Source organism: Bufo bufo, chromosome 7, assembly GCF_905171765.1.
Source record: "Bufo bufo chromosome 7, aBufBuf1.1, whole genome shotgun sequence".
Lineage (NCBI taxonomy): Eukaryota > Metazoa > Chordata > Amphibia > Anura > Bufonidae > Bufo > Bufo bufo.
Window position 1 is genome coordinate 200211551 of NC_053395.1, and position 23705 is coordinate 200235255.

A 23705-nucleotide genomic window follows, 5' to 3' on the forward strand; every position below is an offset into this window, starting at 1 on the left:
CTTAACTCACCTTAATCCACTTGATCGCGAAGCCGGCATCTCTTCTGTCTTCTTTCTTTGCTGTGTGCGGCAACAGGACCTGTGGTGACGTCACTCCGGTCATCACATGGTCCATCACATGATCCATCACCATGGTAAAAGATCATGTGACGGACCATGTGATGACCGGAGTGACGTCACCACAGGTCCTTTTGCTGCACACAGCAAAGAAAGAAGTCAGAAGAGAAGCTGGCTTCGCGATCAAGTGGATTAAGGTGAGTTAAATTATTATTTATTTATTTTTAACCCCTCCAGCGCTATTGTACTATGCATTCTGTATTCAGAATGCTATTATTTTCCCTTATAACCATGTTATAAGGGAAAATAATAATGATCGGGTCTCCATCCCGATCGTCTCCTAGCAACTGTGCGTGAAAATCGCACCGCATCCGCACTTGCTTGCGGATGCTTTTGATTTTCTCGCAACCCCTTTGATTTTGATGGGGCCTGCGTTACGTGAAAAACGCACAAAATAGAGCATGCTGCGATTTTCACGCAACGCACAAGTGATGCGTGAAAATCACCGCTCATGTGAAAAGCCCCATAGAAATGAATGGGTCCGGATTCAGTGCGGGTGCAATGCGTTCAACTTACGCATCGCATCCGCGCGGAATACTCGCCCGTATGAAAGGGGCCTAAGGGGTTGTCTCACTTCAGCAAATGGCATTTATTATGTAGATACAGTTAATACAAGGCACTTACTAATGTATTGTGATTGTCCATATTGCCTCCTTTGCTGGCTGGATTTATTTTTCCATCACATTGTACTCTTCTCGTTTCTATGGTTACGACCACCTTGTAATCCAGCAGCAGTGGTCGTGCTTACACACAATAGGAAAAAGCACTAACCTATGTGAGCCTTCACAGTCCCTCAGTGCACTTAAAAGGGTTTTCCAAGACTTATATATCAATGACCTCTCCTTTGGATAGGTTATTAGTATCTGATCATTGGGGGTCCGACACCTGGGACCCCCGTGGATCACCTGTTCGAGAAGGCACCAGCCTTCACAGTAGCACCGCGGCCTTCTCACAGCTTTTCCTAGGCCAAATTACATCACGTTCATAGGTCCCATGGCCGAGGCACAGCTCATCCCCACAGAATTGAATAGGGCTTAGCTGCGATACCAACACAGCCACTATACAGTATACCACGCTGTGCTTGGCGGGCAGGGAGAAGGCCGCGATGCTCACAGGAGCACCGATGCCTTCTCAAACAGCTGAGCGGCTGGGGTCCTGGGTGTCAGACCCAAAGGACAGGTCATCAATATATAAGTCCTGGAAAACCTTTTTGAGTGCACTGGGGGTGGGCCCAAGCCATCCGCTGCATTCTTGCTCCTCCTGCTTCCTCTGCAAGCTTCTCCTTCTTGTTTGGCAGGGACAGGTTTCTGCATTGTCGTCTCACCAATTAAGCCTGCCCCCAGTGCACTTAACTTTATTTGCATATGGGATTTAAAAAAAAGTCGTTTTTTTTCCAGAATCAAGCAATGGTTTTCTAATTGAAAGGTATCATTACACTCAAGTGAGCTAGCTCTACAGAGCATTGTGCCTGGTTTAACCACTACATTTCCTGGTGATAGACTCCCTTTAATTCTATATCTTTGCCATGGATTCGGAGCTGTGTGTCATAAAAATGGAGATCTAATCCCTATAAGGATATATGAAGTAATCGGCATACAATGCAAGAAAAATATCTCTGCCCATAGCACTAAATCATGAGTACACCGATCCACCATTTTATAAAGAATCTACTCTTAGTTGGTGCGTAATTAAACTATATTGCCATATTTTATTGCAGAATATATAAGCACTATGGGGGGAATTTTATAAGAAAGACATTTCATATCCCATTTTAATAAATAATGCACTGGAGTAAGATGCGCCAAATTTATTAAAAGGCACAGAAGTCAGTCCCAGCGCCAGATAAGCAAGTCTATGGCAGTAATGAGCCGGCATAGATCATAGATTTGTGCTATAATTTACCCCAGTATCTGGTGTAAATTATAGTAAGTCTTTATAGGACAGTAGGAGGCCACGCTTGTTTAAAAATAGGTGTGAGCAGCATAAAACCCCAGAATAGTCACAAAAACTTTCCAAGTTTTTGAAAGCAGACAAATGGTGCAAATGCCATGATGAATCCACCCTCCCTCCAGGAAGTTATTAAAGATGGCGTCTCTCTGGCGCCCATTGTCGTTTACGTCGCTTTAGAGTGCCAGGCACAGTACTGATCGCGGTTGCTATCGGACCAGCCTGTTTGTCAGCAGTCACCGTATTTTCCTTGTATATTTTACTGTTCTATAATTACTCCTGATTGTGTAGTTCAAAATGTCAATGGTTTTTCCCTTTGAAATACATGTTCATAGGTTGAATCCGTTAAGAGTCAACAAACAGCGTTAATTGAGAAACTTCGTGAGCAGCAGCGGGCTTTAGAGAAGGAACTTTTGGAATGTGACCTTCAGGTAAGTAAATGGTCATTGAGGTCTGAAACAGTCAGCAGAGAAAATGCCAGTTATTTCAGCTGTAAAACCATTATCTTGCAGGAATGTGTTGATTCAGAAGAAGTAACATGTCAGTTCGGTGAGGTGCCTGATGTTCTCCTGGAGCTATATTGTCCATACCCTGAACTAAAGACCTCAATTCTGACCGAATACCAGCAGCTTGTTGGCTTATACCAGTCCAAGATGGAGGAGCTTGATAATGAACGCAAAGCTATAGACAGGTAGGATATGGTAGACTATGCCAGTGTACAACACAATGTCTTCCCTCAAGCCTTCCTTAGGGCTCATTCACACAACCGTGTATCTGTATCCCCATCGTTTTGCGGAACGGATATGGACTCATTCATTTGTATGGGGCCGCAAAAAGTTCGGACAGTACACCTTTCTGCTCCAGTTCATTCCCTGTTACAGCTCTTGGTGTGTCCCTTCTCAGGGAATGTGGCCTGTCTGATCCAGTTCTCTCCCTATCACAGCTCAGGGTGTGTGTCCTTTCTGCTGCAGCTCTTTTGTTATAACCATCAGTAGACAAACAGGCGACAGTTAAAGGATAGAACTGAGAATGTGCTACCACCTCGGCAATGTTACTGAGATGGATAGAGAATTAAAGGCGTTACCCTACCCTCAAGGCCACCGCTGCATCTCCCCATTGCGCTGATCAAAACATCCAGTGACAGGGGGAAGGGGCCAATAGCAGGCTGCGACGGTGACAAGGCTCCCGAGTATCACCCTTGATGCTAAGGAAGCTTGTCCCCGTCACGGCCTGCTATTGGCTGCCCCGTCGTTTTGATCTGCGCCATGGGCAGAGGCAGCGGCGGCCGTGCAAGCATCCGGAGCAACGTGGGTGCTGAGGGGTGTGGTATGTATAACCTGTATGAGGTGCCCAGGCATTTTTGGGGGGCATTATAGTGGTTGCATAAGGAAAATAAGCAGCGGGTGGTTCCCCGTACAGATAGATTTTATTGAATAACTCTGGCTATGCTATATCTTTAGTTACATGCAATTACATAAGTATTCAGATACAAGTGCTGGTATAATATTTTTTTTTTCGTGGGACAACCCCTTTAATACCTGCAAAAGAGACCCACCTTTTTTGACCCTCTATTTAAAGGCTATGTGCTCCTTTGGGGCATTTTTTATGATTGCATTTTACTAGTTTTGTGCTAAAAATATATATTTTCAGTTGGTCTTTATTAAAAATACTCAGCCGTTCTGTCACAAAGGGACAACTGTTTGTGAATCGTACTTTTACTTTCATTCTAAATTACTAAAAGGTCATAAACACTTATTTAAGTCACCTTCTTATCAGTAAGATAAGAATTGAGCTATAATGAGTGTTTATAAGGTCAGAGAGCAGAGATAAGGAGCCGTCAGCTAAGCAGCCTGATGGAAAAAATACAGAGGTTGCTACTACAGAATCCAAAAGCTGTACAGGGAAAAGGGCTCAACATTTTTGATAAAGACCAACTGTAAAAATGATTTTAGCACAATGCTATATTAAACAAAAGCCTCCAAAGGTGTACATAGCCATTAAATGGGTATTCCCATCATCAGTTTTCATACTTACCTCCGGCGAGCGTGACGTTCACTTCCTGGATTCGGCTGGGCTTGATTGACGTCTTTTCCCGCCCGGGCCGCGCTTGCGCAGAAGACTGAAGATTTTCTCCCGGCCGGGCCGCGCAATGTCCTGAATGCGGACGCCGCCACGCATGCACCATGGTGACTTATTCCTGGCCTGTATAGTACAGAGCCGGCGTGCGCGTTCGCGGCTCTGTACTATACTGGCCAGGAAGAAGTCATCATGGCGCATGCGCGGCGGCATGCGCGTTCAGGACATTGCGCGGCCCGACCGGGAGAAATCTTCAGTCTTCTGCGCAAGCGCGGCCCGGCCGGATTCGACAGGCGAGAGGTGGCCGTAACCAGGGGAGACGAAAGACAACAATCAGGTAAGAGGGGACTTATTTTTTCAAAAAGGGTGGGAATTGGGTAATAAAATGTATTTACAAAAATGATCACTGTCAAATCATTAACAGATTTAACACTGATCATTGTGATGGGAATACCCCTTTAAGCATGGAGATAACTTGGATTCTGGTTTCTTGGATATCTACAAGGCTGCATTTATTTCAGGGAGTTGTCTTTGCAGACAAATACATACTGTAGGAGGGTTTACATTTTTCTCTACATTGTGTCCCTATAATTATGTGAAATCAAAGTTGCTAACTATTAGACCATGGGTAAGATGTTGAGTTGTAAAGCTTTTATATGCCCTGCTTCTAAAATGACCATAGGCTCTGGAATATTATTTTTAGAATGGTATTTCACTTACCAATACATACTTAAAATGGGAAAGCAGCTCTGACTATGAAAACACAGCGACACATAAAAATACAGTATTTACATTTTCAGGGAGATTTCTGGAACCTGTCTCCCCTGCCACCCACCACACCAAAAATGCCTGACACTTCTGGTTGAATTCATGTAAGCAAACAGGAATTAGCAAGGTGCTTAAATGGCAAGGTGTTATTTTTATTTGCTCTCTCTCTGTAGTACCATGATAGCTCGTATTTATTACCGTGCTGAAATAATATTTAATTTCCCACTACAGTAACTGCAAAAGCATTAGCGAGAATTGTATTTGAGTAATCCAGGAGCGTCCCAAACCGAGAAAAAAGCATGTTTCCATTCCACTTACTATGAATTAGAGCATAACAGATAATACCAGAGCATTATAGGAAATGATGATTTAACATCTGAAATTCAATTACCAGTTCTGCATCGGTTAAGGAAGAAAAGGCTTCATTATCTATTTGATGATCGCCATTGAAAGGAAGTCAAAGAACAGGCTATGTTTCATTAGGTTATAAAGCACCACTAAGCGTAAATTGCAAGGTACAGCATATATAAAAAAAAACAGTGACAATATTTCCAGTGTGTGTTAACTCCAGATTTACACAGTGTGTTTATATTGTAGCTGTCATGGACTTAAAGGGGTTTTCTACTTATTATTATATCTTAAAGGGGTTGTCTGAGTTATTTTTTTGTTCTTTGTATGTTTCTAACTAGGCAAATGTAACAGCTCTACCATGCACTTACTGCATCTGTAGTTGCTCCTTTCTCAGATTTCACTGAGGGTCACATGACCTGTGATGTCAGCTTCTCTCCCTGCTCTGATAATGATTCCTGCACAAGCCTGAGAGAGCAGATATGTGTCTGTACAGATGTCACTGTGCTGGCCATGCCCCCTGCATGGCCGTCTGCTCTCTCCCTGGATTCTTAACCCCTTCAGCTGCACAGACCTAGGGTTGGAGGCTTTACTGAGTAGCTGCAGGCAGTGAGAAGACAAATGCTGGGCACAGGAGCTGACAGAGGAGTTCTGCAGAGCATTGCACAAAAACAGGTAGGGGGAAGATTCTGTGTGTATCAGAAGGGTCATTGTACAGCTGGGACTTGTAGTCCTACACATATAACATTCTGCTGAGTATCCCAGCAGGCAGACAGGTCACTCAGGGCAGCACTTGTATTCACTCCCTTTGCAGAGCAGGGGGAGGGGCAGAGATTGTTGTCATTGCAGGTAAATAAAGGCCAGAAGAGAACCAGGGAAATGAGAAAATAGATATTTTTTTGCCAAAAATTTGCTTAGCTTAGTTATATATTGCTGACCATCAGATTTACAGTGCTCTATATTTTATTTTTCATAACTCGGACAACCCCCTCCACCCTGCCTTCTGAAAAATAAGACTCAGTTTTCCTTCCCCAGGTCGCTCTGTTCCTCTGTGCTGCCCTCTCTTTATCTTTCGGTCCCGGCACTGTTTACATCCGGCTGGCTATGGGCATGATCACATGCACCACTCCAGCCAATGACAGGCTTCAGCGGTGACTTGGCCATAAGCAAATATAATGATAACCTGGAAACCCTTTTAAAGTGGACCTGTCAGCATAATCAACCCTATTAAACCAGGCACAATGCATGATAGGGTTGATCATGCTGAGTAAAATGTTACCATTTTAATGTTTCTGTGTACCTCTGTTAGTGAGTAATCAGTGTTTATACTGATATGCAGGTTAGCTTATTGGTGCACTGTGGGGTAAGCCCGAGCCTTCGAAACACCATGTTTTTAACACCCTGCTCCTCTAGCCATTCCCCCATTCCCCTTGAGTCATAGGGCCCAGCATCTTACTTGGCCTTGCATCTGTACTGTTGCTCCCAGGATCGGCGCATGTGCAGAGAATCTGCTTTGGCTTCTTAAGCAGCGCAGATGCCTACTGTGCATGTGCTGATGATGTCATCCTTCACCCGAGTGCCTCCTCTTCAAGGTGAAGGATGACATCGTTGGCACATGTTCAGTTGGCATCTGTGCTGCTTAGGAAGTCAAAGCAGATGCTCCAAGTTATATATATATATATATATATATATATATATATATATAATATATACATATATAATATGTACAGTTTTGCCACACTCTCGTTACCATATTAGTAAATAGATTGTAAGTACATGGGAATAAATGTTGGAAGCACGTGGCTCTTGTGTCCTCCTCTGTAAAAGTTGTCACACAGCTTGGCCAAAAACAAGTTGACAGAAGAGGACAACTCAACATTCAGCCCTTGCGTTAATAGAAATCCATTCTCCATGCACTGACTTTCTCTAGCGAGTGTGGGAGAGCAGCAGCCTGAACCAGTGATGAGGCAAGAGGTGTATCAGGGGAGGACTGTGAATTTAACGTGGCCCTGAAAAAAATACTAAAAGTGACCCCATGTTGTAGGTAGGTCCAGATTTACCGAAGACATGTAGGCCAGGCTAACAAACGTAGGCAGAGACTAAAGAAGTAAGTGGGGCCAGCAGTACTATTGGCAGAACCAAATATCACAGTGCAGCACAAAATACTGTTGCCCTCACCACAGTATTTCACTGTATCAATGTCCTGAGGACGTTGATAGAGTTGAGTTCAGGAGGGCACCTGCGGCTGTTGGTCAGGTGTATAGGTACCCGATGCTCCCAGCATAAATGAATACTGAGAACATCAGATCATTATGTACCCAGCTGACGGCTGTGAGGAGGGCTCGGGAGGCCCCATGGGCATCTGTCCATCGGCAGTTTCCCTGTAGGGTCTATAGTCAGTCTGCCCATTTGTATATCAGACTATCTCTGCCTCCCTGTAGGCACTATAGCTAAGCACTAGTCACAGTCGCTACCATCATTTATGGAGCTATGGATGATCTGTAATGGAATCATCAACAGTCCTCACATGACAGCGCATATCACTATGACCCCATATCATTGACAGCCCCTATTCTCATATAACACTGACAGCCATTGTGACTCCATGCAGTTGTAGTATGTAAGAATTGTATCATATATTTAGCCATAAAAAGGCAGTGATTGTCATATTGGGAGATATTTGCAGTTGATATTACAATTGCAATATTGCTGTTCAACTGAAATAAAGCTGCCAGTACATATGGCTTGGATACCATCTTGTGCCAGATTCTTTACACTGCGCCAAGCTGATGATGCCTGCATATAAACACTAACAAAAGAAGTGGACAGACTTCTCTTGACATGAACGGCTGCTTGTGATATTGGCATCTGGTAGGATCCTTAAAGGGGTTGTCCGGGAATAAATCATTTCTAACAGGTGCCGGCAGCCTGCCTTCCCATACTTACATGCACCCAGCCTCTCTGGTCCTCCACACTGCCTCCTGCGTCTCCATCTTCCATTCAGGGGTTTGTTTTCTTCCTCCCCGGCATGGTCACTTGTTCCTCTACAGCCAACCGCTGGCTTCAGCGGTGATGTGTCCACTTCTTCCTGGTCACCTGATTCTCTTCAGCCATCCGCTGGCTTTAGTAGTGATGCATCCACTTCTTCCTGGTCACCTGATCTTCTTCAGCCAACCGCTGGCTTCAGCGGTGATGTGTCCTCTTCTTCCTGGTCACCTGATCCTCTTCAGGCAACCGCTGGCTTCAGCGGTGATGTATCCGCTTCTTCCTGGTCACCTGATCCTCTACAGCCAACCGCTGGCTTCAGCGGTGATGTGTCCACTTCTTCCTGGTCACCTGATCCTCTTCAGCCAACCGCTAGCTTCAGCGGTGATGTGTCCACTTCTTCCTGGTCACCTGATCCTCTTCAGCCAACCGCTGGCTTCAGCGGTGATGTGTCCTCTTCTTCCTGGTCACCTGATCCTCTTCAGCCAACTGCTGGCTTCAGCGGTGATGTGTCTGCTTCTTCCTGGTCACCTGATCCTCTTCAGCCAACCGCTGGCTTCAGCGGTGATGTGTCCGCTTCTTCCTGGTCACCTGATCCTCTTCAGCCAACCGCTGGCTTCAGCGGTGATGTATCCGCTTCTTCCTGGTCACCTGATCCTCTTCAGCCAACCGCTGGCTTCAGCGGTGATGTGTCCGCTTCTTCCTGGTCACCTGATCCTCTTCAGCCAACCGCTGGCTTCAGCGGTGATGTGTCCACTTCTTCCTGGTCACCTGATCCTCTTCAGCCAACCGCTGGCTTCAGCGGTGATGTGTCCACTTCTTCCTGGTCACCTGATCCTCTTCAGCCAACTGCTGGCTTCAGCGGTGATGTGTCTGCTTCTTCCTGGTCACCTGATCCTCTTCAGCCAACTCCTGTCTGCAGCAGGGACCTTTCTCTTGCGCACATATCACCGCTCAAGCCTGTGGTTGGCTGAAGAAGATCAGGCGACCATTCCCATGCCGAGGAGGAAGTAAGGATGGAGATGCTGGAGCCAGCACAGAGGACCAGAGTGCCAGGGAGCAGGTAAGTATCATCCTTTATAGTAGGGTAGGCAGGCTGCTAGCAAATTATATATTCTTGGAAATCCCTTCAAGAGCAAATGGTGCATTTTTATGCTGTGAAAATCTGCCACATATACCACGGTAGAAACCACCGCAGTTTCTGCTGCAGTTGTCCACTTTAGATGCCATGGACCCACTGCCGCAGTCAGGGTCTTGTCCCTTCTTGGTGTGGTCACTGCTTTATTCTGCTTTAAACTGCCAGCCCGCGAAAAACAATGGGAGGCAGACACCACACGGTCGCCAGCGGAATTTTATAGCGGTGTTCACTGTAAAATCCAGCTGACAATTTCTGCTGTGTGAAGAGGCCCTAACAGTGTCCGGAATGGAACAGTAAAGCACCTGATCAGTTTAATAGAGAGAGAAATGATCTGATGGTAGTGACTCTGCATTAGTACTTGTGGTGAGTTACTACCATCAGATCATCTGCCTTTAGGCTACTTTCACACTCGCGTTTGGTGCGGATTCGTCATGGATCTGCACAGACGGACCTGTTCAGATAATACAACCGTCTGCATCCGTTTGTATTATCTGTAACATAGCCAAGGCAGATCCGTCTTGAACACCATTGAAAGTCAATGGGGGCCGAATCCGTTTTCTATTGTGCCAGATTGTGTCCGTGAAAACGGATCCGTCCCCATTGACTTACATTGTGTGCCGGGACGGATCAGTTTGGCTCAGTTTCATCAGACGGACACCAAAACGCTGCAAGTAATGTTTTGATGTCCGCCTCCAGAGCAGAATGGAGAGGGAACTGATGCAAACTGATGCATTCTGAGCGGATCCTTTTCCATTCAGAATGCATTAGGGCAAAACTGATCTGTTTTGGACCGTGTGTGAGAGCCCTGAACAGATCTCACAAACAGAAAGCTAAAAATTCAGTGTAAAAGTAGCCTTACTTGTATTTACCCATGAATTAACAATGCTGGAACGCCAGTCATTACAACTCTGCATTACTCGGTTGCCAGTTTTGCGTTACCGTTCCCTTTGTCCAAGGGGCAAATCCCTACACAGTCTGAGACAAAGGGGATGGTAACAGAGTGCTATCAGCTTATTAATACAATTCCAGGAGGAATAACAATGGCAGTGCACAGTTCTAAAGACAAGTGCTCCAGCATTGTTATTTCATGCGTAATTTCAAGCAAATACTAATGATTTGGTGGTAGCGACTGCCTTCCAGTACTGCCAAGAGTGCATGGGTGTACAGGTCCTTTCTAATTTAAATGCAATTATTCACTGTCAAAGTTTTTCATAGACTTTGCTTGTGGCTTTTTTGTGGATTTTTTTTAATTTGTGGTGATCGTCAAAATGCGGTATGCTCTGGGTATGGCATTTTCCTATGGGGTTCGCTAGAAAATTGTATGTTTTAAATGTTACTGAATAAACACTAACAAAAAAATGTGTGGAACTCATGCCTGTTTTACATGTGCTGAAAAAAAAATAGTTTGTGTAAAGGAGGCCTTAAAGGGAACCTGTCACCATGAAAATGCAAAGTAAGCTACAGGCAGCATGTTACAGAGCAGGAGGAGCTGAGCAGATTGATATATAGTTTTGTTGTAAAAAGATTCAGTAAAACTTGTGTTTTATTCATTTAAATTACTCCTCATTCTGGGCTTTGATGTCCAGGAGGCGGTCCTATCAGTGATTGACAGCCTTCCCTCTGTGACTGTGTATACAGAGAGCTGATAGGACCACCCCCTCGACTTTAAAGCCCAGAATGAGCAGGAATTTAAATGTATAAATTACAAGTTTTACTGGATCGTTTCCCATAAAATAGACACCAATCTACTCATTTCCTCCTGCTCTGTAACATGCTGCCTGCAACTTAAACGTCATGTTTCAGATGACAGGTTCCCCTTTAAGCCTTGTATTGGTAGTCATGCAGCAAGTGTCAATTATTGGCTGAAATGAGAAGAAAAAGCAGTGTATTAGTTGGGCATGCACATTCAATATCTCCTAGTCAACCGATTGTTCAGCCGACAGCTATCTCTCCCAGCTCCTCCATACACATACATACTCGGTTTTAGCGTATATGTGTATTCAATGGGGAGAGAGGAGAAGGCCGCAGTCAGGCACTTCTAGTGACAACTTACCGTATTTTTCACTCTATAAGACAAGCTTTTTCCCCCCGAAAAGTGGGGGGAAATTGTCAGTGTGTCTTATGAGGCGAATGCTAATGACCGCTTCCATTTTGCGGGCTCTGTACTCACCGCTTCCTGGTCATCATCTGCCGGCAATGTACGCTGTGCTGTGACCTGTGCGCAGTGTGAGGACGTCAGCACCCTGTGTGACCTCACTCTGTGCAACATCAGGACACAGTACAGCGCGGCAGGAATAGTATCTCCTGGGTGACAGAGGCATCTGGAGCAGAAGAGGTGAGTAGATTTTAATTTTTTTTGTCTGATCTGAGGTCAGAGAATCAAAGGGGGTCTTATCTGAGGTCAGAGAATCAAAGGGGGTCTGATTGGATGTCTCATCAACACTGGGGATCTGATTGGAGGTCTGATATGAGGTCTCAGAAACACTGGAGAACTGATCTGAGGTCTGATTAACAATGGGGGTCTGATCTGACGTCTGACGAAAAAAAAAAATCTTTCTTATTTTCCTCCTCTAAAACTTAGTTTAGTTTTTTGGACAGGTGCATCTTATTCAGCCAAAAAAGTGTGCTATTTCCTGGGTGAAACAATTCATTTTGCCCGATCCTTCTCTACCTCGACATCATCTGCCGGGGGAGAGTTGGGAGCTCCTTACAAACATAAGGTTGTCGGTTAAACCTGCTCTCGGCCTAAGGGCTCATACACACGAATGTATTTTCTTTCCATGTCTGTTCCGTTTTTTTACTGCGGACCGTATGCGAAACCATTTATTTCAACGTGTCCGCAAAAAAAAAGGAAGTTACTCCGTGTGCATAACATTTTCCGAATGTCCGTTCCACAAAAAAAATAGAACCTGTCCTATTATAGTCTGCATTATGGACAAGGATAGTGTTGAAGATGCCCTCAATCAGGGCTGATTATGTTTGCTCTACTGCTCCAAATCAATAGTAACCCAACGGTTTTACGTGCATGGAAGAAATAACTGTGACACACACACTGGGGTCAAAGCAAATTCTCATTTATTACAGGAAGTACAGCAGTTTATGAAGTCATCAGAGGGGCATTCCCCCTGAAGCATGTGGCATTGTTACATTGGCTAGAATATGAAAAAATGAAAAGAGATAACACTTGGCATCTGTGCATTGTTTTACTAACTCTGGTATGTGAAGTATGTAAATATCTAACTTCAGGCGCCATCTTGTAATGGAGTCTTCACTAGCAACAGAAAAGCATATATGACGTAGCAAGGAGGCGTGTTCTCCTGGGTAGGGTGGAACCTTCGTGCTTTGGAGAAGATAAGGTGTTGTCCGAGAGCTGGAGTATGTGGGAGCTGATATAAAGAATGATGGCAACATCTCTATCAATCGTACTGTTCTGTTAGGGGCCTGCGGTTCCGTTCCGCAAAATACGGAATGCATACGGACATCATCCATTTTTTGTGAACAGTAAAATACATACAGTCGTGTGCATGATCCCTAATGTGTATGGGGGCCATTAGCAGACCCCTCACAGCATTGCTCGTCTCTGCTAGCCATCCAGAATATATTTCTTTCGCATCTGATAAAATACTTCTCTGAATTATATATATATATATATTTTTTTACAAAAGTCATTCCTTTATTCATTTCTTTGGAAATCCCCTGTTTTAAGTCTTGGCAGAGTAATTAGATGTCTTTGTGAGGAGAAGGACCTGGAAGTCATACTGTGCTCATTTCTGCATGTGTAGGAGGACTTAGTGTTCCTGACGGAAACAGATGTATGAACCTGCCCTGTAAGACAATAGGCTTTAGTGCACAGTCAAACTCCTTTGCAATTTTATGTTGCTTCTGGGATGTGAGGGGGTACAGGAGCACTTTGGCCTACTTCGCCGCCGATACCATGAAACACAGCTTTGTGTTAAGATTCTTTGACATTAGCTGGCATTCAATTCAAGTTATTCTTAGGATGGCTAGTTACCCTTAATTCACCAAAGCGTGCTTTGAAGTTTTGGCTTAGCATAAAACTGTGATGTTTAAAGACTTTGACCAGCAAGTATTGTGATGGCTTTGTCTGCTCAGCCCTCCACATCTTCTGTGAATGCTCCATCTGTACAACGAACTGATAGTATTAAAAAGCTTAGTGTCATCACATGATCTAAGTCATTGGATATTATATTATCCTGCTGACAGATTCCACAGCTCTGGATCTCGGGCAAATATATTCAGCACATGGACAAAATCATGGGCAGCCAAAGGATTGTCTTTACTCTGCTATGCTAGGGAGCCTGTATTCTAATTTGACTAAACAGACGCTAAACACTTAAATTAGTTTTTTGGTGGCCACTGTCGCTGTAAGGAATGTGTGCATAAATCATTACAAATATAAGAAACTTTGTAATATATTTTATTAGAGAATACCTCTTTCTCCACTTATCAGACAGTTCTTCTCCTCCCCCCTGCCTTCTTCACTGATCAGACACTCTCTGCTTAAATCCATCTTGAGAGATGAGACGGATTAACAGCATCAGGCATCAGGTTACATGATGTCCATAGAAATCTGTGGAGATGGAAGGGGAAGAGGAAGAAGCTACAGAGTGAGAGAGATGCAGAGAGACAAAATGAAATTCTAGTAGAGCTCTAGTAAGTTCAAAATCTCACCCCAGTGCAGTATGTACATCTACACTGCTCAGTAATACTATATAATTTCCTCTTAGCTTTTGCTTCTGAGGGGGGAGATAGAGAATCAGGATCTGCTTTTCTCTATATGGCCAATCTATGTGAAACCTCATAGCAGCTCATACTTCCTAAAGATATCCCTATGAAAAAGCTTAAAGTTGTTTTCCAGGATTTTACTACTGATGACCTATCCTCAGGATAGGTCATCAGTATCTGATCGGTGGGGGTCTAACACCCAGAAGCCCCGCCGATCAGCTGTTGGAGAAGGCAGTGGCACTCCTGTGAGCACCGTGGCCTTTTCTGTGCTTGCCAAGCACAGCGCCGTACATTTTATAGCGGCTGTGCTTGGTATCGCACTCAGCCCCATTCACTTCTGTATGGCGCTGTGCTTGGCAAGCACAGAGAAGGCCACGGTTTGTGGCCACGGATGTCAAACCCCCACAGATCCTGCTGATGATAGGTCATCAGTAGTAAAATCTCAGAAAACCCCTTTAATCTGCCATACTAACCCTAACACAAAACCAGGGGGACTCTAAACCAAAACTAAGCAAGGCTAAACTGGCAAAGCAAGGCAAAAACAAATAATGACTATAGTAATTACGAACTACAGGACTACAAGGACTGGGCTAAAATACTCACAAGAGCTATACTACACAGATAAGAAGCAACTAGACACGTAACTAGATACTTGATACTAAAAATATACAAAGGATTTATACACAGTATAGCTTACGCTATAACCGGCAACCCATTGAAGAAACCAGAAATATTTTAAAGAGAGGCTAACCAATCAGTTTCTCCTCTTCCAAACAATCCTTGTTGTAGCAGAGACATCACTAACTGATCAGCTCCGAGACTGTTGAATAGCAACTCCCCAAACAGACTAGTAGACAGAAGAAGACAAAACAGCAGGAAACTTCCTACTGATCATCACATACACCAGATTATTTCCCCTGGCATCTACTACGTAGTTCTGCACACAGCACTGATCATAGAATTGGAATACCAGTTTAGGCGAGAGATACATGTTCCACAAGCTATTAATAAGCTTAGTGCTATTACTGGTGATAGTGCAAGCCAAACTGGAACTCTTGCAGAGGTTTCTGCATTGTTTTGCCTGTGGGCACAGGCTGATTTTAGGATAGATTTGCACTAGTGATAAAACCATCTTGCATACTGTTACGGTAGAGGAACAGCCTGCCGGAGTTCATCATATCTACTGCCTTTCCCTGCTAGAGCCCATATAATAGGATCCAGCAGGGATCCATCCTGTTTCTGGCATGAGTACCAGGATTTGGCTGGACAAAAACCAATGCAAGCACCGTTTTTTGTCCAGTTGAATCCCGGCACTCATACCGGAAACAGTCCGGGTCCCATTATAGTGAATGCGGGATGGCGGTGCTCCAGCCGTTTCCGGCTATGTCACATATGATAAACTCTGGCAGGCTATTCCTCTGCCAGAACAGCCTGCCGGATGGTTTTAATGCAAGTGTGAAAGTAGCCTTAGTTATAAATTAGCAAGAGCCTTCAATTCTTTATATAGGATTTTAGCTCCAATGTGTTCAGTGAGGCATAAAATGTTATACTATACTATACTATACTAGAAAACTACTCATAAAGCAGTAGAAAAGAAGATATGACTGATGTATGCTTTAAAATTAAATCAAGTTTCATTTATTTAATTTTGGATACAGGCAGCATTGGGAACATATGTGTAGGAGGAAGATCTAGAGAATGGAGCTTAATATAAGAAGTTGACATCGTGTGATTACCAGCAGATGCTGTTGCGTTGTTGAGAACTTAATTGCAATATGTTTTTTCCTGTAAATCTTCAAGCTGTTTGAGTTCAGTCACCTTTATATTTTCACAGATTCTGTTTCCACATTGAAGTGTTACTGAATAATCATCAACAGCCTAGTGTCTGTGCTTGGTATTGCAGCCTAGGCCCATTCACTTTTATAGGACTGAGGTGCACATATGCCATGTGACCGATACACATGACCTCATTGGCCTAGGAAGAGACTGCAGCACTCACCGGAGGGCTGTGGCCCCTTCAAGGAGCTGATCGGTGGGAGTGCTGGGAGTCATACCCCCATGATCTGATATTGAAGACCTATGCTGAGGATAAGTCATCAGTAATCTACTCTCAAAAAAAACCTTTAAGATGGACTGTGTGTTTTATGTCACAGGTTCAAGAATAGGGGTGCCCATAATTAAATCATACATAATGACTGACTTCAACCTATTGTAGTGTGAGATTATAAAACCTCATAGCTCTGGGATGAGTTTAACCACTTCCCATCTGGGCCCTTTGCCCCCTTCCTGACCAGGCCAAATTTTGCAAAACTGACATATCTCACTTTATGTGGTAATAACTTTGGAACACCTTTATTTATCCAAGTCATTCAGAGATTGTTTTCTCGTGACACATTGTACTTCATGATAGTCATAAATTTGAGTCAAAATATTTTACCTTTATTTATGAAAAAATCCCAAATTTACCCAAAAATTTGAAAAATTTGCAATTTTCTAAATTTCAATTTCTCTGCTTTCAAAACAGAAAGTGATACCTCATAAAATAGTTATTATTTAACATTTCCCATATGTCTACTTTATGTTGGCATCATTTTGGAAATGTCATTTTATTTTTTTAGGACGTTAGAAGGCTTAGAAGTTTAGAAGCAATTCTTCAAATTTTTAAGAAAATTGCCAAAACCCACTTTATAAGGACCAGTTCAGGTCTGAAGTCACTTTGTGGGGCCTACATAGTGGATACCCCCATAAATGACCCCATTGTAGAAACTACACCCCTCAAGGTATTCAAAACCGATTTTACAAACTTTGTTAACCCTTTAGGCGTTCCACAAGAATTAAAGGAAAATGGAGATCAAATTTTTAAATTTCACTTTTTTGGCAGATTTTCCATTTTAATCAATTTTTTTCTTTAACACATCGATGGTTAACAGCCAAACAAAACTCAATATTTATTACCCAGATTCTGCGGTTTACAGAAACACCCCACATGTGGTCGTAAACTGCTGTATGGGCACACGGCAGGGCGCAGAAGGAAAGGAACTCCACATGGTTTTTAGATGCCATGTCCCATTTGAAGCCCCCTGATGCACCCTTACAGTAGAAACTCCCAAGAAGTGACCCCATTTTGGAAACTAGGGGATAAGGTGTCAGTTTTATTAGTACTATTTTTGGGTACATATGATTTTTTGATCATTCATTATAACACTTTATGGGGCAAGGTGACCAAAAAATTGGTTGTTTTAGCACAGTTTCTATTTATTTATTTATTTTTACAGCGTTCACCTGAGGGGTTCAGTCAAGTGACATTTTTATAGAGCAGATTGTTACGGACGTGGCGATACCTAATATGTATACTTTTTCTCATTTATTAAAGTTTTACACAATAATAGCATTTTTGAAACCAAAAAATTATGTTTTAATGTGTCCATGTTCTGAGAGCTATAGTTTTTTTATTTTTTGAGAGATTTTCTTATGTAGGGGCTCATTTTTTGCGGGATGAGGTGACGGTTTTATTGGTACTATTTTGTGGGACATACGCGTTTTTGATCACTTGGTGTTGCACCTTTTGTGATGCAAGGTGACAAAAATTGCTTGTTTTGACACAGTTTTTTTTATTTTTTTTTTACGGTGTTCACCCGAGGGGTTAGGTCATGTGATATTTTTATAGAGCTGGTTTTTACGGACGCGGCAATACCTAATATGTATACTTTTTTTATTTGTTTCACTTTAACACAATAATAGCATTTTTGAAACCAAAAAAATGATGTTTTAGTGTCTCCATGTTCTAAGAGCTATAGTTTTTTTATTTTTTGAGAGATTTTCTTATGTAGGGGCTCATTTTTTGCGGGATGAGGTGACGGTTTTATTGGTACCATTTTGTGGGACATACGCGTTTTTGATCACTTGGTGTTGCACCTTTTGTGATGCAAGGTGACAAAAATTGCTTGTTTTGACACAGTTTTTTTTATTTATTTTTTACGGTGTTCACCCGAGGGGTTAGGTCATGTGATATTTTTATAGAGCTGGTTTTTACGGACGCGGCAATACTAAATATGTCTATTTTATTTTATTTTTTCTATTTTAATTTTTTTTTTTTTATTCCTTACTTGGGATTTTTTTTTTTTTTTACATGTGAACCTTTTTTTTATTTTATTTTTTCAACACTTTATTTTATTTTTATTTTATTTTTCACTTTTCGTCCCCCATAAGGTCATACAAGACCTCTGGGGGACATTTACTTCACTTTTTTTTTTTTTTTTTCACTGTTGATTTCTCCTGTAACTGGGGCTGACATAGTAGCCCCAGTTACAGTGGAAATGCACCCCTATAGAGGCTGTACAGCAGCAATCCTGCGCTGTACAGCCTCACAGCAGGGCTGATCGAGGTCTCTGAGAGACCTCACACAGCCCCTGCACTCTCCGGTCCCGGCGGTCACATGACCGCCGGGCCGGAACAGGAAGCGCACAGCGCTTCCTGCTCTGCAGACACAGCGCTCGGTGAGCGCTGTGTCTGCAGCGATCGTGAAGGCAGGGACACCTGGGCACTGTCCCTGCCTTATCTCTGGGTTGCCCTGCTGTCACTGACAGCGGGCAACCCGATCAGCAGCTGCACGATTAGCGTGCAGCTGCTATTTCTGACAGGACGTTTTAAAACGTGCTGTCAGAAATAGACGTCCACCCATAGGACGTTTATATCCTATGGGCGGACGTGAGGCGGTTAAATGGGTTCTCCGGGAATGAAGAAAATAAAAATACTTAAATATAACTTTATTATAAATATAAATATATTCCCAAATACCTTTCATTAGTTATAACAGCTCATTTTGTCTGGGGAGCAATCATTAAGAGTAATAAAATGGCCGCCTTCCTATTAGTACACACAGAACCTGTCCTAATCACACAGGAGGACAAGTTACTTCACAACACTGAGGTAAAGAGCTGCCTCATCCTCCTCTCTGCTCTGCTTGTCAGGGATTATGATCCTAAACACAGTTTAATATGATCTTCAGCTGAATCTCTGTAGGAATGGAGAAGACATGAAGTACAGAAAGGACGGTGGGGGAGCAGCCGTACTTGTATGCAGTCTTCATTACCACAGTCTGTCCTGTCCGTTCTCCTTGTACTTTATGTCTCCTCATGAACTCCATTCCTACAGAGATTCAGCTGAATATCTTATGAGCTGTATTCAGGATCATAATCCCTGACAAGCAGAGCAGAGAGGAGGATGAGGCAGCTCTTTAGCTCAGTGTTGTGAAGTAACTTGTCCTCCTGTGTGATTAGGACAGGTTTTGTGTGAACTAATAGGACGGCTGCCATTTTATTTCTCCTAATGAGTAGATATAACTATTAAGGTATTTGGGAATATATTTATAATAAAGTAATATTTAAGTGTTTTCATTTTCTTAATTCCCAGAGAACCCCTTTAAGGGATTACTACACAAAGGAAAGCATTAAATGAATTGAAGCAATTGAAAAACTTAGGAATGCCTTCACAGAAATCGGGCAACATTTTCAGTAGTGTTTTTTTATACAATTGTTTCTGGCTTGAACTGTGTAGAACATGTCAGAGCCCAATTTGCCAGGGGGGCTTCCTTCACAGTAGGAGATTTTCCAATTTGTCATTAAAGAGAGTAAACTATTTTGAAAGCCCATTTTGTAACACTGTTATCTAATTCTGAGTTAAGGAGAATATATAGTCAGAAAACAACAATAATTAAAGGGAGCCTGTCATGCTGAATACAGTGTCTGAACTGAAGGCAGCATGCTATAGAGCAGGAGGAGCTGAGCAGATTGATATTAGTTTTATGGGAAAAGATTCTGTAAAACCTTTTCATTAAAATTCCTGTTCGTTCTGGGCTTTAAAGTCCTGGAGGCGGTCCTATCAGTGATTGACAGCCTTCCCTCTATGACTGTGCATACAGAGATAGCTGTCAATCACTGATAGGACTGCCTCCTGGATGTCAAAGCCGAGCAGGAATTTAAAGGGCATCTGTCAGCAGATTTGTACCTATGACACTGGCTAACCTGTTCCATGTGCACTTGGCAGCTGAAGACATCTGTGTTGGTCTCATGTTCATATGTGTCCACATTGCTGAGAAATATGATGTTTTAATATATGCAAATGAGCCTCTAGGAGCAACGGGGGCTTTACCATTACACCTAGAGGCTCAGCTCTCTCTGCACCTGCCACACATCCTGCACCTTGATTCACTCTAGGAGAAGACTGACATGCTCAGGGACTTTTTACATCAGAGGGGGGTCCCAGCGGTCGTACCCCGTTATGATCCTTTTTTTGTGGGATAACATGGGTGAACATGGGTTTATATCATGATGTATCTGTTAGAGAAAAAAAGGATACAAAAAGGCAGCATACCCTTGTATCCTGCACAGTCCAGTAAAAAAAAAAAAGGGGATTTTTTTAAAATATTTTGATAAAAAAAGGTATGTTTTTTTTTACATTGGAACTCTATGGTGAACGGATGCCACTGTATAGCATCTGTTTTATATGTTGTTTGTATATGTTAAATGGATGGAAAAAATGTGATGTGAACCCAGCTTTAAAACTTATTCACTATGCATAGGGTATGAGATAAGTTTCTTGTTGTTAGTGAATGGAGGGGCAGCATACATGCTCAACTGCCGCACCATTATCCCCTATCCCATTCTTTATGGAATAGGGGGTAAATTTAAATCTTGAGACCACCCCTTTAAAGTTTAACTGTCATTTTTTATTTTATTTGCTAGTTTATTCGAGGCATGTATACCTGAGTAAGGGTCTATTCACACGTTGCGGAATGAATCCAGACCCATTCATTCTCTATGGGGCCGGAAGAGATGCAGACAGCACACAGTGTGCTGTCCGCATTCGCATTTCCGGAGCGCGGCCCCGATCTTCCGGTCTGCGGCTCCCGAAAAAAATAGAACATGTTCTATTCTTGTCCGCAATTGTGGACAAGAATAGGCAGTTCTATAAGGGTGACGGTTGGGTGTATTGCGGATCCGCAATACACTACGGACTTGTGAATGGACCCTTAGTCTGTCATTGATTGCCAAAAGATCTGTAATTACCTTAGCATAGCATCTTTCATTAATGTCCCCTGTCCCTTTCCACTGGTACCTTTTAAAGACCGTTGCTATGGCTTGTCTGTCTTCCCTTTAGTATAAACAGAAGACAGAGGGTCATTGCATGCTTGCATTTGGTTTCAGAGTGAGGAGGTGTGTCTCTCTGTAATCCAATCTGATTGGCTGGCAGGAAGCTGCTGGCTACAGCAAGTGTGTATGGGTAGTGAGGGAAGACAGTTTTGGCAGAGGAGCCATCTTGAGAAGATCCTCATATTGTAGAGCCGTAACTAAGGGAAAAACTCAAGGAAAACAGTGGTATGTGAAGAAACTAAAAATTGCTTTACGCATAATGCTGCAGCAGCAGTGACATGCTAAAATTGTTTTTTTTTTTATAAAAACATGACAGTTACACTTTAAGCATTTAAACTATACACTACAGAGTACTTATTTTTATTTTTTGTAGGGATTGTAAATGGAGTAAAGAAGATCATTGGGTTTTTCAGACAATTATCAGCCAATATCAAATTGACCTTCCCAGTAGAAGAACTTTATACTTGGATATGTTATCTAAACATCTTCCATGCAAACCAAGGCAGGAACTGGTAAGTACTTTTACAGGGGTTATCACCTTTTTTATTTCATGTTCACCTCCTTGATTTGAATAAGAACTTTTCCATTGGCACTTATTGAAAGTTTCTTACTGATCCAGCGCTGCGCTCCTGGTTAAGTTATATGCTCCTTGAATTTCCAGGATCACATGGCGTACATTGTGCACGTGATCCTAGCCTGGTTACAACCCACAGTGCATGCGTCAAAAGGAATCTCTCGCCACAGAATTGTATTGCATACACGGGATTATTTAAAAACTAAAATGAATAATGTGAATTGAAATGCACTATCTCTGTTTTTACATCCAACATGAGAGAGGCTCTGTTCAGAGTCTCCACTGGCTTTTCCATCAAATTTGGTCAGAAGACTCATGCATCATTATTCTTCCCATCAAAATGACAGACGCCATGGCGGCATGCCCGGGGTGGCCCGAAGTCCAGTCTGTTGGGCAGGGGCGTTGCTAGGGTCTCAAAAGATCCTGGGCCCAAGCCCCAATGCATATGGCCTAATTCTCTAAGTCGACCAACCGCCCCCCAACCCCCTCCCCCCGCAAACACTAGCACTGAAGACATTTTGCTGTTCTTGCTACACAGCCACACATAGCTCTCACATCCAGGGCCTCCCAGGTGGCGTCTCCTCTGATGTAGATCTTCTCTGTCATCATCTTCTCCATTCGGTCCAGACAACTTCTCTCAGCAATCTATGTTGTCTGTCCCGCTGACCCAGCTTTTAATAATGGAAGAATAAAGAACGTTTTTTACATCCGAAGGTGAGAGCCACAATTTCCTTTTTCTTGTGCACTGAACTTCTCTCAGCCGCCTCGTCTCTGCAGAGTGTGACACACAGACATCTTAGCTTCCTCACTTTTCTGTACCCCCCCAAATACTATCCTGAAGAAAAATAGTAATAGTGCTCCTCATAGTCCCACCAATAGTAATTCCCTTATTAGGAATACTGCCCCCTACAGTGCCCCCAACCGTGATAACAGTGATAGTGCTCCCCAAGAGTGCCTCCATTAGTAAAAGAGCCCTCCTATTGTTCCCCCAGTGATAATAAAGCGCTCTACAGACCCCTCAGTAGTAATAAGACCCCTCATAGTGCTCTTAGTAAAAATAATGTGGATCTATAAGTCCGTCCAATAGAGCCCCCAGTAGTAATAAGAACGCCTAATGTCCAGTGCTCCAGACTAAAAAAATTACCTACAGTAGGAGCCATTGGTTACTAAAATTTAAAATTTAGGAGCCAAATAAAATACATATATAATTATGATATAAAAAAAATTGCCTCATTCACACGTCAGTGTTTGGTCAGTGATTTCCATCAGTGATTGTGAGCCAAAACCAGGACTGGAGCCCCCACAGACATAAGGTATAAGGGAAAGATCTGCAGCTGGTTTGGGCTCAAAATCACTGATGGAAATCACTGACCGAACACTGACATATGAATGAGGACTTACTGTGTGCAGTGTCCCCCATCTCTCTCCTCCTTCTCATTCAGTTTGGTCCTCTTACAGCTGAACTTAAAAACTTGAACTTTCATCACTGATAAACTATTTACATAGTTTAAAATTTAGGGTTTATTGGTCCCAATGAACAGTCAAAATGTCAGCGTCACTTGGCCATCCTGTGTAATGAGGCATCCTCTTTCTTTTAGATCCAAACCAGCATGTAACTCAGGGCTCAGGATTAAATGGCTCAAGTGAAGGGCCTTCTGAGCGAATTTGGATTAGATGCCTCCAGTGTAGAAATATTAATTGATTGCATACTTTTATTTCTGTTTTGGGCAGATAAACCTTCTTTCACATGAGATTCTACTTTTCAGTAGTACCATCCTGGGGTATATATCGTTTATTGATCAACTTTTATTAAAGTAGTTCTCTGGGCTTTTAATATTGATGACCTATCATGCTC

At 42.9% G+C, this 23705-nt stretch overlaps 1 protein-coding gene and 1 long non-coding RNA gene across 2 annotated transcripts in view; one reads left to right on the plus strand and one right to left on the minus strand.

Moving 5' to 3' along the window:
• Window positions 1-23705, plus strand: part of CCDC148 (coiled-coil domain containing 148) — a 220169-nt gene that overhangs the window by 126939 nt on the left and 69525 nt on the right. The window contains exons 7-9 of the mRNA XM_040440791.1: window positions 2400-2495; window positions 2577-2755; window positions 21650-21788. Of these exons, the coding sequence (XP_040296725.1) occupies window positions 2400-2495; window positions 2577-2755; window positions 21650-21788 (414 nt within the window). The remainder of the gene's footprint in view (window positions 1-2399; window positions 2496-2576; window positions 2756-21649; window positions 21789-23705) is intronic.
• On the minus strand, window positions 11853-23503 carry LOC121008335. Its single transcript, XR_005780560.1, has 3 exons — window positions 23346-23503; window positions 22134-22136; window positions 11853-11863 (listed from the first exon to the last, which is right to left on the minus strand). It is a non-coding gene; the product is annotated as an uncharacterized LOC121008335 (long non-coding RNA).